This window comes from Balaenoptera borealis, assembly GCF_965194805.1.
Source record: "Balaenoptera borealis genome assembly, chromosome: 3".
Classification (NCBI taxonomy): Eukaryota; Metazoa; Chordata; class Mammalia; order Artiodactyla; family Balaenopteridae; genus Balaenoptera; species Balaenoptera borealis.
In genome coordinates, this window is record NC_138866.1 from 176,392,618 (window position 1) to 176,407,322 (window position 14,705).

A 14,705-nucleotide genomic window follows, 5' to 3' on the forward strand; every position below is an offset into this window, starting at 1 on the left:
CCCGGGCGGCGGGGCTCGCGGAAGCGCCGCCTCCGGGGAGCGGCCTAGGGCGCTGCGCGCAGCTTCACGTGGCGACCACAGCGCTGGGCCGCTGCCTGCGCCCCTTGCTTCTAGCAGATCGCAGAGGTCATCTTTGTCACACAGAGCAGGAAGCTAGTCCCCAAGGGCTCAGTCACTAGGGTAAGATCGCCCAGGAAGAAATCCAGCCAGAACATAACTCATGCTTAATGGCATAGTTTCCACTTATTTTATGCTGTATGACTGATCCTTCCACTAAACTGCTGAAGGAATAAAAATTCAAATGTTCAGCCCTGGAAGTAACATGTGCTTTCCAAAAGAGACCTTTAATTTAATGGGAATCCAGTCCGAAATATTAGAAACAGTTTGGTCATTTTAAAAAAGTGTAGGAAATAAATGATTCTATGAAATGTCTAAACCACGGTCTGGTATAACATTATTTTTTATTTTTCTATTTTTATTTTTTTGGCGGGCCACGCAGCATGCGGGATATTAGTTCCCCGACCAGGGATGGAACCCGTGCCCCATGCAATGGAAGCACGGGGGCCCTAACCACTGGACTGCCAGGGAATTCCCTAATTTTAAATTTAGTAAAGAACTAGAATTTTTTTTTTTTTCCCCCAATGGGATGAGTTTGGGGATGAGTGCGTGAAACCATCACCACCATCAAGGACATAAACATCCATTGCCTATCAGTTTCCTCCCACACTGTTTATCTCATTTGTGTGTGTGTGTGTGTGTGTGTGTGTATGTGTGTGGTAAGAACACAGCATAAGATCTACCCTCTTAGCAAATGTTAAGTACAGGATGAAGCATTTTTAGCTACAGGCACTATGCTGTATTGCAGATCTCCAGAACTGTTTTATCTTGCATAACTGAAACTTTGTACCCACCTCTCCATGTCTTCCTCCCATGCCCTGGTAACCATCATTCTCCTCTGTGCTTCTATGAGGTTGACTTTTTTTTTTTTTTGAGGTTGACTCCTTTAGATTCCACATACAAGTAGCATCATGTAGTATTTGTCCTTCTGTGATTAGCTTATTTCACTTAGCATTATGCTCTCAAGGTTTATCCATGTTGTCGCAAATGGCAGGATTTTCTTCTCTATTAAGGCTGAATAACATTCCATTGTATGTATATACCCTGTCATCTTTACCCATTCATCCATTGATGGACACTTAGGTTGTTTCCATATCTTGGCTATTGTAATAATGCTGCAGTGAACATGGGGGTGTATGTATCTCTTTGAGATCCTGATTTCAGTTCATTCGCATAAATACCTAGAACTGGGATTGCTCGATCATATGGTAGTACTATTTTTAATTTTTTGAGGTACCTTTATAGTGTTTTCCATAGTGGCTGTAAGATCTAGAAATTCTTTCCATAAGATCTCTTTTCCATCTAGTATCTACAGATGGCTGGCTAAGAATGTCCTTGGGTTTTCTTTCTCTCATTTTTTAATTGTTTCTTTATCTTAAAGAGTTACTTTCAGAACGTCTAACCTCGTAAACATGTTTTGATTTCTTAATGATGCCTTTATATAACGTGGTGAAACTGCCGTAGTCAAGGAGAGAAGCAGAACTCAGAATTACTGTAAGCTGCTGCCTGTTTTCTCCAAGGCAGAAAGGAGAAAGGACTGTCTTTGGGCTTCCACCTCTGGGTTCTTTATTCTTTTTCCATGATTCCTCCTTACCCACACTCCCAGATTCTTTTACTTAACAGGAGGGCCCGGGCCTTCCCTTATTAGCTCTTAACCTCATTCCCCTTAAACTTCTCATCCCGTGGCTGGAACCTGACCCTGAACTTGTCAACTGGATCTCTAAGGGTTTTCAGGAGATACGCTTGTGTTTATCATAGTTTGAAACGAAGTATCTGGCCTTTGATAGGTACAGGAAAGAGAATCTGCATCTTTCTGAGAAAAACCCCTGACGGAACGGGAATGGTCAAATAGGTATCTCGTTACTGCCCTCGCGTGGTGAAAAGTGGAGACTGCTGGGAGGAGAAAAAAAAAGTAAATATGTCAATTCAGTCCACCTCTACCTGAATTTTTTTTTTTTATTGAACTGTAGTTGATTTACAATATTGTGTTAGTTTCAGGTGTACAGCAAAGTGATTCAGTTATACATGCATATATGTATATATAGTCTTTTTCAGAGTCTTTTCCATTATAAGTTATTACAAGATTTTGAGTATAGTTCCTTTTGCTCTACAGTAGGTCCTTGTTGTCTGTCTATTTCATATATAGTAGTGTCTATCTGTTAATCTCATACTCCTAATTTATCCCCTCTCCCCCTTTAGTAACCATAAGGTTGTTTTCTATGTCTGACTCTTTCTGTTTTGTAGATAAGTTCATTTGTATCATATTTTAGATTCCACATGTGATCTCATATATTTGTTTTTCTCTGTCTGACTTAGTATGATAATCTCTAGGTCCATCCATGTGCTGCAAATGGCATTATTTCCTTCTTTTTTTATGGCTGAGTAATAGTCCATTGTATATATATATACCATATCTTCTTTATCCATTCATCCGTTGATGGACATTTAGGTTGCTTGCATGTCTTGGCTATTGTAAATAGTGCTGCTATGAACAATGGGATACAAGTATCTTTCTGAATTATGGTTTTCTCTGGATATATACCCAGGAGTGGGATTGCTGGATCATATGGCAACTCTATTTTTAGTTTTTTAAGGAAACTCCATACTGTTTTCCATAGTGGCTGCACCAATTTACATTCCCACCAACAGTGCAGGAGGGTTCCCTTTTCTCCACACCCTCTCCAGCATTTATTATTTGTAGACTTTTTGACGATGGCTGTTCTGAGTGGTGTGAGGTGATTGTAGTTTTGATTTGCATTTCTCTAATAATTAGTGGTGACGAGCATCTTTTCATGTGCACGTTGGCCATCTGTATGTTTTCTTTGGGGAAATGTCTATTTAGATCTTATGCCCGAATTATTTAAAGATTAAGACATTTATCCTCACAGGCCTTGCGAGAAGCCTTGGCTTTCCTGACCAATGAGAAATCGGAATGAAATGAAGTTATGTACACCTGTATTTTTAATGTTACCTTAAAATATCCTCATTTTACAAGTGTGTGAAAATCCCTGCCCTCTCTACCATCAGCCATTTACACAATGGATGTGTATAAGTTTATGACTGTTAGAAGAGATGAGGAAATCCCTGAGTACTTCCAGTTGTTATCTGCCTTTTTAAAATTAGAGGGAATGCTGGGTTTAAATTTTCCATTTAAGATTCCATTGGGAATTAAAACAATAAATTGTCCTTTAGGTAAAGAGGTAAATATTACTGGCTTTTTGTTTTGTTTTGTTTTATCTTTAATGTTACTAGTTTTTTAAAATAGCGATTTGGGGGCGTTCCCTGGTGATCTAGTGGTTAGGACTTGGCGCTTTCACTGCCGTGGCCTACATTCAATCCCTGGTCGGGGAACTGAGATCCCACAAGCTGTGCACCACGGCCAAAAAAAAAAAAAATGGTAATTTGGATTATTTGGAAATTCTCTATGTAGGCATCTTTAGTAATTGTGTTATTGAAATAAAAATAGTTTACAACCATTGAAACAAAACATTAATGGAATGTGAACATTATCACAGGAGTGACAATTTCTTCTTCAGCGTTTGATATTTATTCATTTCTTATTAAATAAAATATTTATTTTCCCCCCTTCAAGCAATGTACTTGGTTTACCCAAATATTGAAAGTAATCTTGAAGACAAATGTTGAAACATAGGAGTTTTCAAAATCATCTAAGGAATAGTTTTTCCCAATGTGTAAGATGTTAAAGGAAATGATTTTTTAGATAATAGCCATATATTTGAGCAGCTAAGAAAAATTAGGACCTAGGAAAACCTTGGATTAAATTGTTCAAGTGTTGTGCACACTAAGAAAATTTCATTATATGAATGAGAAAATGTAATCAATTCCAGATTGAAAAATACCATTTCCTTTTGAGAAAAATAGATATGACTATAGGCCACGTTATTTAGTAGCGAGTTTTTTTTTTTTTTTTAATTGGAGTATAGTTGATTTACAATGTTGTGTTAGTTTCAGGTGTACAACAAAGTGATTCAGTTATACATATACATATATTCATTCTTTTTCAGATTCTTTTCTCATATAGGTTATCACAGAATATTGAGTAGAGTTCCCTGTGCTATACAGTAGGTCCTTGTTGGTTATCTATCTTATATACAGTAGAGTATATATGTTAATCTCAAGTTCCTGATTTATCCCTCTCCCTTGGTAACCAGAAGCTTGTTTTCAATATCTGTAAGTCTGTTTCTGTTTTGAAAATAAGTTCATTTGTGTCATTTTTTAAAATTAGGTTCCACATATGAGTGATATCATATGATATTTGTCTTTCTCTGTCTGACTTACTTCACTCAGTATGATGATCTCTAAAGTCTCCATCCATGCTGCTGCAAATGGCATTATTTAGTTCTTTTTTAGGGCTGAGTAAGCGAGTTTTAAAGTGCACTTAAGGAGTTTCTTGGTGGCCTAGGATTCCGGGCTTTCACTGCTGTGGCCGGGGGTTCAATCCCTGGTTGGGGAACTGAGGATCCCTCAAGCCAAAAAAAACCAAACCAGAAGCCAGCACACTTGCTATCTACCTGCAGCTCTGCTGCTGAAGGACTGTTCAGTGCTCCCAGCAAAAGCTAGCCCTCCCCTTGTGCATCCCTTGTCTTGATGTTTCTCCTCCTCTCCTTCTCCATCTTGTTGGGTCCTTCCCCCATCAGCATACAACATGCTCTTCTCCCCCTTATTTTATAAAAGCTCCCGGTTGTCCTCACCTCTCCTTCCAGCTGTCACTCACATTTCTCTATCTTTTTGCAGCAAAGCTTGAGAAAATTGTTTAAATTCACCGTCTCCAATTTTTCTCATCTTTCTTTGGAAGCCAGTCAATCTTTTAGCCTCATCATTTCACCGAAACTGCTCTTGTCAAGTTCACCAGTAATCACGAGCTCGTTGAGCATCCAATGGTCAATTCTCATTTCGAGATTTATTGGACGCCTGAGCAGCTTTGGACCCAGTGAAACACTGAAGTGACTTCACTTCCTGCTCCTTCTCAGCCTCCTTTGCTGGTTCTTCCTCATTCCCTGGGCTCCCAATTCAGTCCTTTTGTTGCAGGAAGGGGGACCCCTTTCAGGGCCCAAGAGTGGGCTCTTGTCTAATGCTTGGAAATGAACTGTCCAAGGAGACACACGTGCTGACAAAGCAAGAGACTTTATTGGGAAGGGGCGCCCGGGCGGAGAGCAGCAGGGTGAGGGAACCCAGGAGAACTGCTCTGCCACGTGGCTCACAGTCTCGGGTTTTATGGTGATGGGGTTAGTTTCCCGGTTGTCTCTGGCCAATCATCTTGCTTAACCCCGTAGTCTGACTCAGGGTCCTTCCTGGTGACTCGCGCAGCTCTCAGCCCAGATGGATTCCAGCGCGACGGTTTCTGGGAGGTTAGCAGGACATATTGTCTCCCCCCTCCTCCTTTTTCCCCACCCGAATGCTTCTGGGTTAGTTTTACAAGACATACTATGGGCTGGGGTCTCCTCCCTCCTTGTGGCGCCTCCCGAATGCTTCTGGGTTAGTTTTACAAGATATACTATGGGCTGGGATCTCCTCCCTCCTTGTGGCCCCTCCCGAATTCTCCCGGTTAGTTTTCAGTGGCAGCACCATGTTCTTTATCGGGACCTCGTCATGTGAGACAGCTCAGGCCAGCGGTTATCATTGTGCCTGGCCCAGGTGGGTGGTTTCGGTCAATGGTTCCCTAACACTTTGACATCTCTTTTCTGTAAACTCTAGTTCCCTCGGTAATCTCCGGCCTCAGGATGTTAAGTTCCTTCTGTAAAATGGTGATCCCTAAATTTATATCTCTGGCCTGGACTCTCCAATAAATTCCAAACCCTGTGTATCCAACTGCCTACTTCACGTCGTCACTAGGATTTCTAACAGATGTCTCAGAACGGAATTTCTGATCTTCCCTCACAACGGAGGCCCCTCCAGAAGATATGTCCATGTCCTAACCCCTGGAAAGGGTAATTGTGACCTTGTTTGGAAAAAGGGTCTTTGCAGATGTCGATTGAAAAGAAAATGCATAGGAGAATTATGTTTTATTCGGCAGACTTGCTGAGGGCATAAGCCCAGGAGAGAGACAGCCTCTCAGATAGGTCTGAGCGACTGTAAAGGAGGAGCCAGGATATAGAGAAGTTTTGCCAAAAGAAAACAAAAACAAAAACAAAACAAAACCCAGGTAGTTGGAACGTCAAAAGACTACCGTTAGTTAAAGAAAAACAACGGGCTGTCTCAAGTTAATGAATTTAGCACTTTTCTTTTGTATGGGAAGATGCAAGAGTCTGGGCTCCTTGAAATCATTCCTCTGATGTGCACCTTAACTATCTAAGGCTGGTATCCCGTGTTTTCTCCACCCTGAATCCCCTCAGGGTGCACAGTCTGGGGCTGCTGCAGTGGCTGCTGGATGATGGCCACAACGTCCTTTGTTTCCTGATATGGAAGGTGACATTTTTTGTCCACACAGATGTGATTAAGTTAAGGATCTAGCCATGAGCTTATCCTGGGTGAGCCCTAAACCCAAGGAAGAATCTCTCCAGGTGACTTTGACATACCACTACCCTCACTTCCATCCCATTGAGAACCACTGATTTCTGGCATTTTTGTGGCGAAGGTAGGGTAAGGAGGAAGGAAACAAGAAAAAAAAAAAATCACACACACACACACACAGACACACACAGAGCACTCATTTCCATTCCTTTAGCTCTGACTTACAATTTCTGCATCTGTCCCATAAAGATCATGGTCTTCTCTTATGAAAATAATTTAAGAAAAACAGCATAAAGATATTTCTAAGGGCACAAATATAATTAAGCTGTGTGTTGAAGTTATAATACAAACCTCCTATAAATCATTTCCGGACAAAGAGATGCAGGTTTATTTTCTCCAAGCCCATTTCTGATGTCAGCCATAATTCAAACAAGTCTGCAGAATTGAGACAATGTGTGGTGCAGAGAGGTTTTTAATCTTTCGGGAGGAACTAGAAACTAAAGGCTATATATGTACAAATTCAGCAGAAAATGAAAGGATAAAATTATCACTTTATGGAATTGTTTGGATTGAAAAATGTCAAGAGGACTAGGGTAAAGTGTCCAACATGAAATGAAGATAAATCAACGAACACAACTTCACACACTTCTTGGGTACCGAATTTGTGCAGGGCTGTCCACAAAGTACAGGGAAAAATAGAGAGGGATGTGGGCAAGCATTCATGTTAGCAGAGAGTTCGCAGTCTAGTTAAAGAGGAAGATAGTAAGTACCTGGCAAGGGCTTCAGGATCTATACAAGGCATTTCTCCACGGGGAGTACATGCAGCCAGAGGGGACAGGGGACAGGGAGAGAAGTTGGTACCAGAGACCCTGGGAACTGGTGGGTCAGAGGGAAACACTATAAACCAGGGGAGGGAAAGATCCTTAGAATATGTGTCAAGACCAGGATTTCTCTGCTCTTTTACAATTCAAGTATTTGGGGATTGGATGTTTCTTTAAAATACCGCTTATAACCTGCTGGTTTATCCTTGCACGTCAGAAAAGCAGACTATGCCACAGGGCACCCGTAGGCCCAGGCTTGCCAGGTGCCCAGGGCTCAGCAGTGAGTGGTGAAGAAATCTTCCTCCCGGCCGGCCCCACTTGGCAGAGCCACGTAAGCAGCGCTTGTTAATTGATTTTCAGTAAGTGCCCTACGTACGAACCTTCAAGTGTCAAACTTTCCCAGATGAGAACGGCGTTTACATGTCCAATCACGTAAGTTAGTTCACGTGTCTGGTGTACACTGTCACGTGAGTGCATCCTCTACAAGTGGTTGTGCTTTTGTGCACTTTACTCTATAGTACTGTATAGAGTACAGTAGTACAGTATCTTTATTTCAAGCTAGATCTGCGAGAGGACAATCTCATTGAACTCCTTGCTGTGCAACACGAGCTTACTAATGAAGATCTGATGGAATCTGCCTCCAGAGAAAGGACGAAGAGAGACAAGAGGAAGAAGTAAACTGAAAAACTGAAGAGATTCACGATGAGGAGACGGCAAGGGGATTTTCTTTATTTGAGGAGGCACTGTTAGTTTCTGAGGCACGGGACCCGAATGTAGACTGGCAGACGAAGGTTGCAGCAGCCATTCAGAATGCAATCCAGTGCTACCGTGTCATCTCTGATGAGAAAAAAAGAGCTACTACCCAGACATCACTGGATCGTTTTTCAAGAGGGTAGGTAGACTTGAATCCAGCAAGGAACCAGAACCTGTGCCATCAACGTCAGACGTGCGTGAAATTGCAGCTTGCCCTCCGTCTCCTACCGCTGACGATCCTTCGGCTCTACCATCTCCCACCTCCTCCCCCTCCTCCAGTCAGTAACTCTTCTTGCCGGCTCACTCGATGATGCCAGCCCCTGGATGCCAGCTGTTGTGCTGTACTGCTGGGCTTTTCAAGGTACTGTACTGTAAGATTAAAAATATTTTCTTTATTTTTTGTGTGTTTTTTTATGTATTATTTGTGTGAGAAGTATTCTAAACCTATTACAGTACAGTACTATATAGCTGATTGTGTTAGTTGGGTACCGAGGCTAACTTTGTCGGACTTATGAACAAATTGGACTTATGAACGTGCTCCCGGAACGGAACTTAAGTACTGTGTTTGAGCCAACGCTTGTCGCCTCGAACAGGAGTGAACATTTAGGTTTTCAACATTTCAAGGATTAGTGTTCAACAAAACTGAAGGTGAGTGAACTGGAGACAATTAGAAACATCTTCGATATTTCTGTTTCAATGCCTGAGTATCCTACAGCCATACCAGGGGATACTACCTGAGGGTTGAAGTGAACGGGGATAGTTCTGGCATTAAACATGATAAGAAATTAGGTCCAGGGTATATTAAGTGAAAAGAAACATGTTGCACAACAATGTATCTAATATATGGCCAGTTTTTTAAAAGCTCCATTACTCGTTTGGCATTTCTCTTAGTTTTGTTCACCTCCATTATTTCAGACTCTGGAAATTCTTTCATTCTTCCCTTAAAATATAAAAACTGCCATGAAAACACCATGGCCAGAGGCAAGGCAGTCTGCTTAGCCGAGGAAAATACCTGCTAGGACAGTGTGACGTCCCTCACCTGCCACTCACAGTGTCACCAAGTCTGCAGTCTACCTATGTGAGTGGCTTGGTCACAGCCAAACCAGAGTGTGTATGTATATATGTATGAATGTGTGCCTGCTTGTGTTAAACATGGAGAGAAAGAAGTGTGGTAAAATAGCAACAACTTAACATTTCTAGGAGTGTCCATTCTACTATTCCTTCTTTTCCATGTTTAATTTTTTTCAAAATAAAAAGGGGAAAATAAATAAATGTTCCCTGGACTTGAAGCAACACCCCAAAACTTCATAATGTAGGTAGACTTACTAGACCGATTTCACTGGCATAAGGTGGCCATGGCCACTTACTTCTATAACTTTTTTTTTTTTAATTTTAAACTTTTTTACCTTTTTTTTTTTTTGGCCGTGCTGCACGGCTTGAGGGATCTTAGTTCCCTGACCAGGGATCAAGCCCGTGCCCCCTGCAGTGGAAGCGTGGAGTCTTAACCACTGGACCACCAGGGAAGTCCCTTTAACTTTTAAAATCGTCCAGGTTGGCTGTCTTCTGATTCCTTTGTATTATTTATTAATGTACTAGAAATAAAATCTGCCTTTTTATAAAAAAAAAACAAAACAGCAATGCTCAGCTCTTACCATTTTCTTCATTTTTTCAAAATGGACCAAAGCAGGGCTGTGTTTGAGACACCAGTTTTATACGGCTCTGCTTTAAGAACCAGGCAAGATATAGGACTTGATCATTGGTAATGACCAACGTAACGTTTCATCGGTCTCCCTAAACTTCAGTGTGAGCAGGCTGACGTCCCTGAAATGCAGAGAGGAGACAGCACGCTGACCTCCGCCACCAGATCAGCACTCTCGTGGGTCTTCTGTTTCCTCACACGAAGCTTCGATGGGTTTTGGATATGCAGTCCTCCCAAGCACAGACCCCCTCCAGAGGCAACAGTACTGGAAGGACCGTCAGAAACCACTGAAAACGTCAACTGCATTCTCAGAGTTCAGATATTCAAGGACTGTGAACCATAGGAACCCTCTTCCCCCAGTGTTTGCTGACTAACCCAAAGCAATTGGCATTGATTGCGGACTTGGATTCCAGCGATTTTTTTTTTTTAATATTTATTTATTTATTTATTTTGGCTATGCTGGGTCTTCGTTGCAGCATGGGGGATCTTTAGTTGCAGCATGTGGGATCTTTAGTTGCAGCATGTGGGATCTAGTTCCCTGACTAGGGATCGAACCCGGGCCCTCTGCATTAGGAGCACGGAGTCTTATCCACTGGACCGCCAGGGAAGTCCCTCAGGCAATTCTTGAACGTGTCTAGACACCTGTGAACTCCCCATCTTACCGATTGTTTCACTGGATGAAGGCAAGACAATCCACCGACTCCCAGTCTTTCAAGACACGGAGACAAAACCAGAGGCAAAATGATATTCTAATGCTCCACTTTTAAGACCAGGGCTTTGTGGGTTTTCCTGGTGGACCCTGGCACATTTAATAATTGCATGGTTCACTGTGGATCTTTAATGAGAAAAGGTACAAATTACCGTTCAAAGTAAATTATATTGTCTACGCAGCCATTACCTAATCTAGAGGAAAAGGGTGAGTTGGTGTGGAAATGAGCAGCTCAGGGAGATATATACACACTTACACACACACACACGTGCACACGTGACAGTTAAGTATCTGAAGCATCAACATCTATGCTTGCTTTATTACTTCTAAAAATTAAGAATAGTATAGCTATTCTGGTCTTTCTTTACAGAATAACACTGTAAAATTTAGAGTTCAGATTAACTCTTTCAAGGGCAATGCTAAATTCAGGCTGGAAACTGCTGGCTTATACATCTACAATCAGAATGATTTTGAAACGCTTGCATTTATTCATAATAAGGCATGCAGAATTTGGAAACTACAATATACTAAGTTATTTAAAAATACTGAGCCCCAAAGTACATATCGCTTAACACAGTACTTGTTTCTTTTCCTGGACTGAATCACAATAAATCCTTCAACACAGCCTGTGCAATTAACAGACCCAGCTTTGATATTCACTGGCAAATGACTCCTGTTTCCTAAAGGAATTACTGAGCTCCTCAGGGTCCAGGCTCTGTAGGCTGTCCTCACCAATGCTGTGCATTCTAACAAACTGTATTTTTGGATGCCAAAACATCATAGGGTTGAAAGGCAATAAATCTCTATACCAAGATGAACACGCCTCAGTGTGAAGTTTTAAAGTGCTACCAGAAAGTCAAATAATTGCCTATTTATTAACCGTTCACCGAATTTTAAAATAGTCTCCATAGATTTTGCCAAGAACTCAAATACTCAGTGACAATCACTTGATTCTTCAAAGAACGTGCAAGATAACTTGGGGTTTTTTTGTTTGTTTGTTTTGTTGGACCCAGATGTCAATAAACAGAATGGTCAAGACTTGAAAATTCCCAGAAAAGCGTGTGGTAAAAGCAAGGTCTCTCCCTCCCTCGGTGCCTCTGCAACGAGTGTGCCTAGCCACGCAGGGCGCTCACTTAAGCGGGCTTCCCTAGTCCCACCCCCCCGAATTCTGATGCTGTTGGCCTGCGGTGGGCCCAACAGTTTGACTGGGACAAGCATCCCCAGGTGATTCTGATGCAGGTGTGATGTGGACTCGCTCTCTAAGAAACACCCCTTTAAAGCCCAGTTCTTCCTCCTCGATTACATGGACTTCTAAGTAAGTACCCAGCATTTTCTCTTTATAAACATGAATCTTCACGAAGATGATTTCCTCAAGTGCATCATTCAATTGGCTCACTTCCTCTCAGCAGACCTGCCACCAAGGAAACCATCAGCATTCAAGACATGGTCAACATTGAAAGTAGTTCAGATTTAGCCGTCACGCCTGTATTTAAAGAAAGAAAGAAAGAAAAAAAAAGCTCAACAGTATGTTTCTCTTACTCAGGTTTCCAACACATTTTATTTTGCAGACCACCTGCTTGTAGCTTTTGAGGACCAACATGGGTTTCAATTCCTATAAAACGTCCAATTAATTTCAGTTCTGCGGCAGCCCCTCGGTCCCGCGCACCGAACTTATGGCTTGAGTTCCAGTAACACGTGCGAAGAGGCTGCGCTTTGGCCCCTGAAGAAGGACGCGTCCAGGGTGGAGCCTCTTCCAGGGCTTCGTCTCCCAGGTGGTGGTTTCCTTTGGCAAGAAGTCTGGCTGTTCTCTCGGCTTCGGCGCCTGCAGGCAGGAAGCGCTCAGAAGCTTCCAGCGCAGACACGTGAGGAATCAGTGCACTTGTGCTTGAGGACAGGAGCCCCCTCCTACGCATTCCATAGGTGAAAGTATAAGGAAGCCTCTGTTTTTAAGTTAACACCGATAAACACCTTTTTAGATTGCCTATTTGTTCTAGAACTACAAAATTTACCTCAAGAAAATATAGGTCCCGTGAAAGACTTAAAAGTTTATAAAACTAAAATCTAGTTTTCCCCCAATAAACTGTATTTTAGCCAAAACCCTCCCGATGCTTCTAAAATAATACTAAAAGGGGCATCTGATTATACAAGAGCAATAAAAAAAATTAAATATTTATTTGAATAACAAGTCGAAGTCCGAGCTGCACAGCTGGCGATACGCGTTTCCACACAGATCACAGGAAGCGTGCACGGAAAAGTACTGGCGCAAAGGACAAAGTAATGCTAAGGATCAGGCTAAATAGCCGCTGATTTTAAGAAATCAAAAGGCCTGAAATCACCATACAAAATATAAAATGTATTAAACACTACTATCCACAGAACAGTCTTTATTTTTGATTATATTTAAAAATTATTTGTGTAGCTAATTATATGTTGACTTGTAAATGAGTATTATACACGAACCCCCTTTCGGAGGGCAATTCCTTGCTGCGCTATCGAACATCTAATTACATTGCAGAAAGTGTCCTTTTTTGCTATTGATAAAGAAAACAGTTAATGATATTACTGTAAGTATTAGGAAGGCTACAAAACAAAGAAGTAACATTTCTTTTTAGTCTTCAAAGTGCTTCCCATGCAGAGTTAAGCACTTGCCTGGTTTAACTGAATGCACTCTTGGGTCAAAGAGATGCTCTGGAATTAGAAGACTCAAAGGACTCACGCAACCCTCTCGCTACTGGGGTACCATTTTGTCACTCACTCACCAATTCTGTCTTTCCAGAATACCATTCCAGACACTTCAAAAAGGATCAGACTGATACTGATAAATATACACAAAATGAAAAGACACAAACTGCTGTTCGACACTACGATGGGTAATGTCCGTGCTACGTGAAAGCACCTTTAAAAAGAGCCTACTCGGCAAGAGATAAGTGTCTAAAGATTCAAAATGAATCAACAGTATTGGATAACAATATAATTCTCAACTCAGAAGCTGCCTCAAGATCAGGTGCATCTTCAGTTAATGTAACGGGAAAAAAAGGCAATGGATTTTATTTGATTAATTGCATCCACTCACAAATCGACCTAAGGTCACCAGATGTGTAGACACAATGAGATTTTTTTCATTGTTGTTTATAGTCTTTAATTGAAATGATGATAAAGGAAATAGAGCTATTTAAAAACAAAACCACACAGCTGCCTCGGCCTAGATTAAGAGGTGGCACCAGGTGTGGGGTTCACATTCTGGGTGGCCACCTGTGGCGCGACCTCGATGATCCGGGGTTTGTCTATGATCCTGGCCGTGCGGTTACCCTTCTCCACGATCCCAATAATCCATGCTTGGTGGCCTTCACCGTATTTGGGGGACTTTATCTCTGCACAGAACCGAGCTGCTTGCTCACGCGGTAAACAGATTAGAAGGCCTCCTGGCAAGGGGAGAAAAAAGAAAAAAGGATTACCATCAACTGTGATGCTGTGTCTGCAGTCTCCCTGCCACTATCTCTCTAGAACACGTCTGCACTGAGCTACATTCTACCGAGAAGCCGGCTGCGCCGCCTTCACCTCTTCCACAGACTACACTGCGGAGTCGTTAAGCAGCTCCTCGGTCAGCTCCTACTGTATTTCAGCACACACGCAACACACTTTAAATCATGAAAATGCCCCACCTGTGAATCGTCTGACGCTGTGGAGGTAGGAGTGAGGTGTTTGAGGCTCAGTAATATACGTGGAGGCTATCTTTTCCAGGCTGCGCTGAAAGGGTTATTTAAAGACAAAAGAGAACTTTTCCTTTTCTATTTGATTCTCTACATGGAGTCCTCATTTTACAAAAAAAGGCTTTTGGTATATATATATATATTTTTTAAAATTAAAAATTAAGGTCAGGAAGAAAGTGTGCGTGCCTCAAAGTATCTGGGTTCTGCCACTGGCTCTGTCATTATCTTCAAAATAGAAAAAATATAAGATATATGAAAAGAAATCTTCATTGGTACTTGAGTAGCTAGGCCAGAACATTTCATACACTTGTAAGTAGAAGAAACACGAATCAGGAAAAAATATATACTACACTTTTACAGAAAAGGGAAACCGTCCCATATTTGAACAGAGACACGCTGCCTTAGTTGCGAATATTCGTCAGTTT

The 14,705-nt window shown here is 41.8% G+C and overlaps 2 protein-coding genes across 7 annotated transcripts in view; one reads left to right on the forward strand and one right to left on the reverse strand.

Annotated features, from left to right (window-relative positions):
• Nucleotides 1-14,705, forward strand: part of MCM10 (minichromosome maintenance 10 replication initiation factor) — a 131,706-nt gene that overhangs the window by 107,306 nt on the left and 9,695 nt on the right. The gene's annotated exons all lie outside the window — the stretch shown is intronic.
• The window catches only part of SEPHS1 (selenophosphate synthetase 1), a 40,668-nt gene continuing 26,417 nt past the window's right edge, over nucleotides 455-14,705 (reverse strand). For all 6 annotated transcript variants that reach the window (XM_082385464.1, XM_082385467.1, XM_082385465.1 and 3 more), the window contains one exon: nucleotides 455-13,992. In XM_082385464.1, coding sequence (XP_082241590.1) covers nucleotides 13,778-13,992 — 215 coding nt within the window. In that variant the 3' untranslated portion in view covers nucleotides 455-13,777. The remainder of the gene's footprint in view (nucleotides 13,993-14,705) is intronic.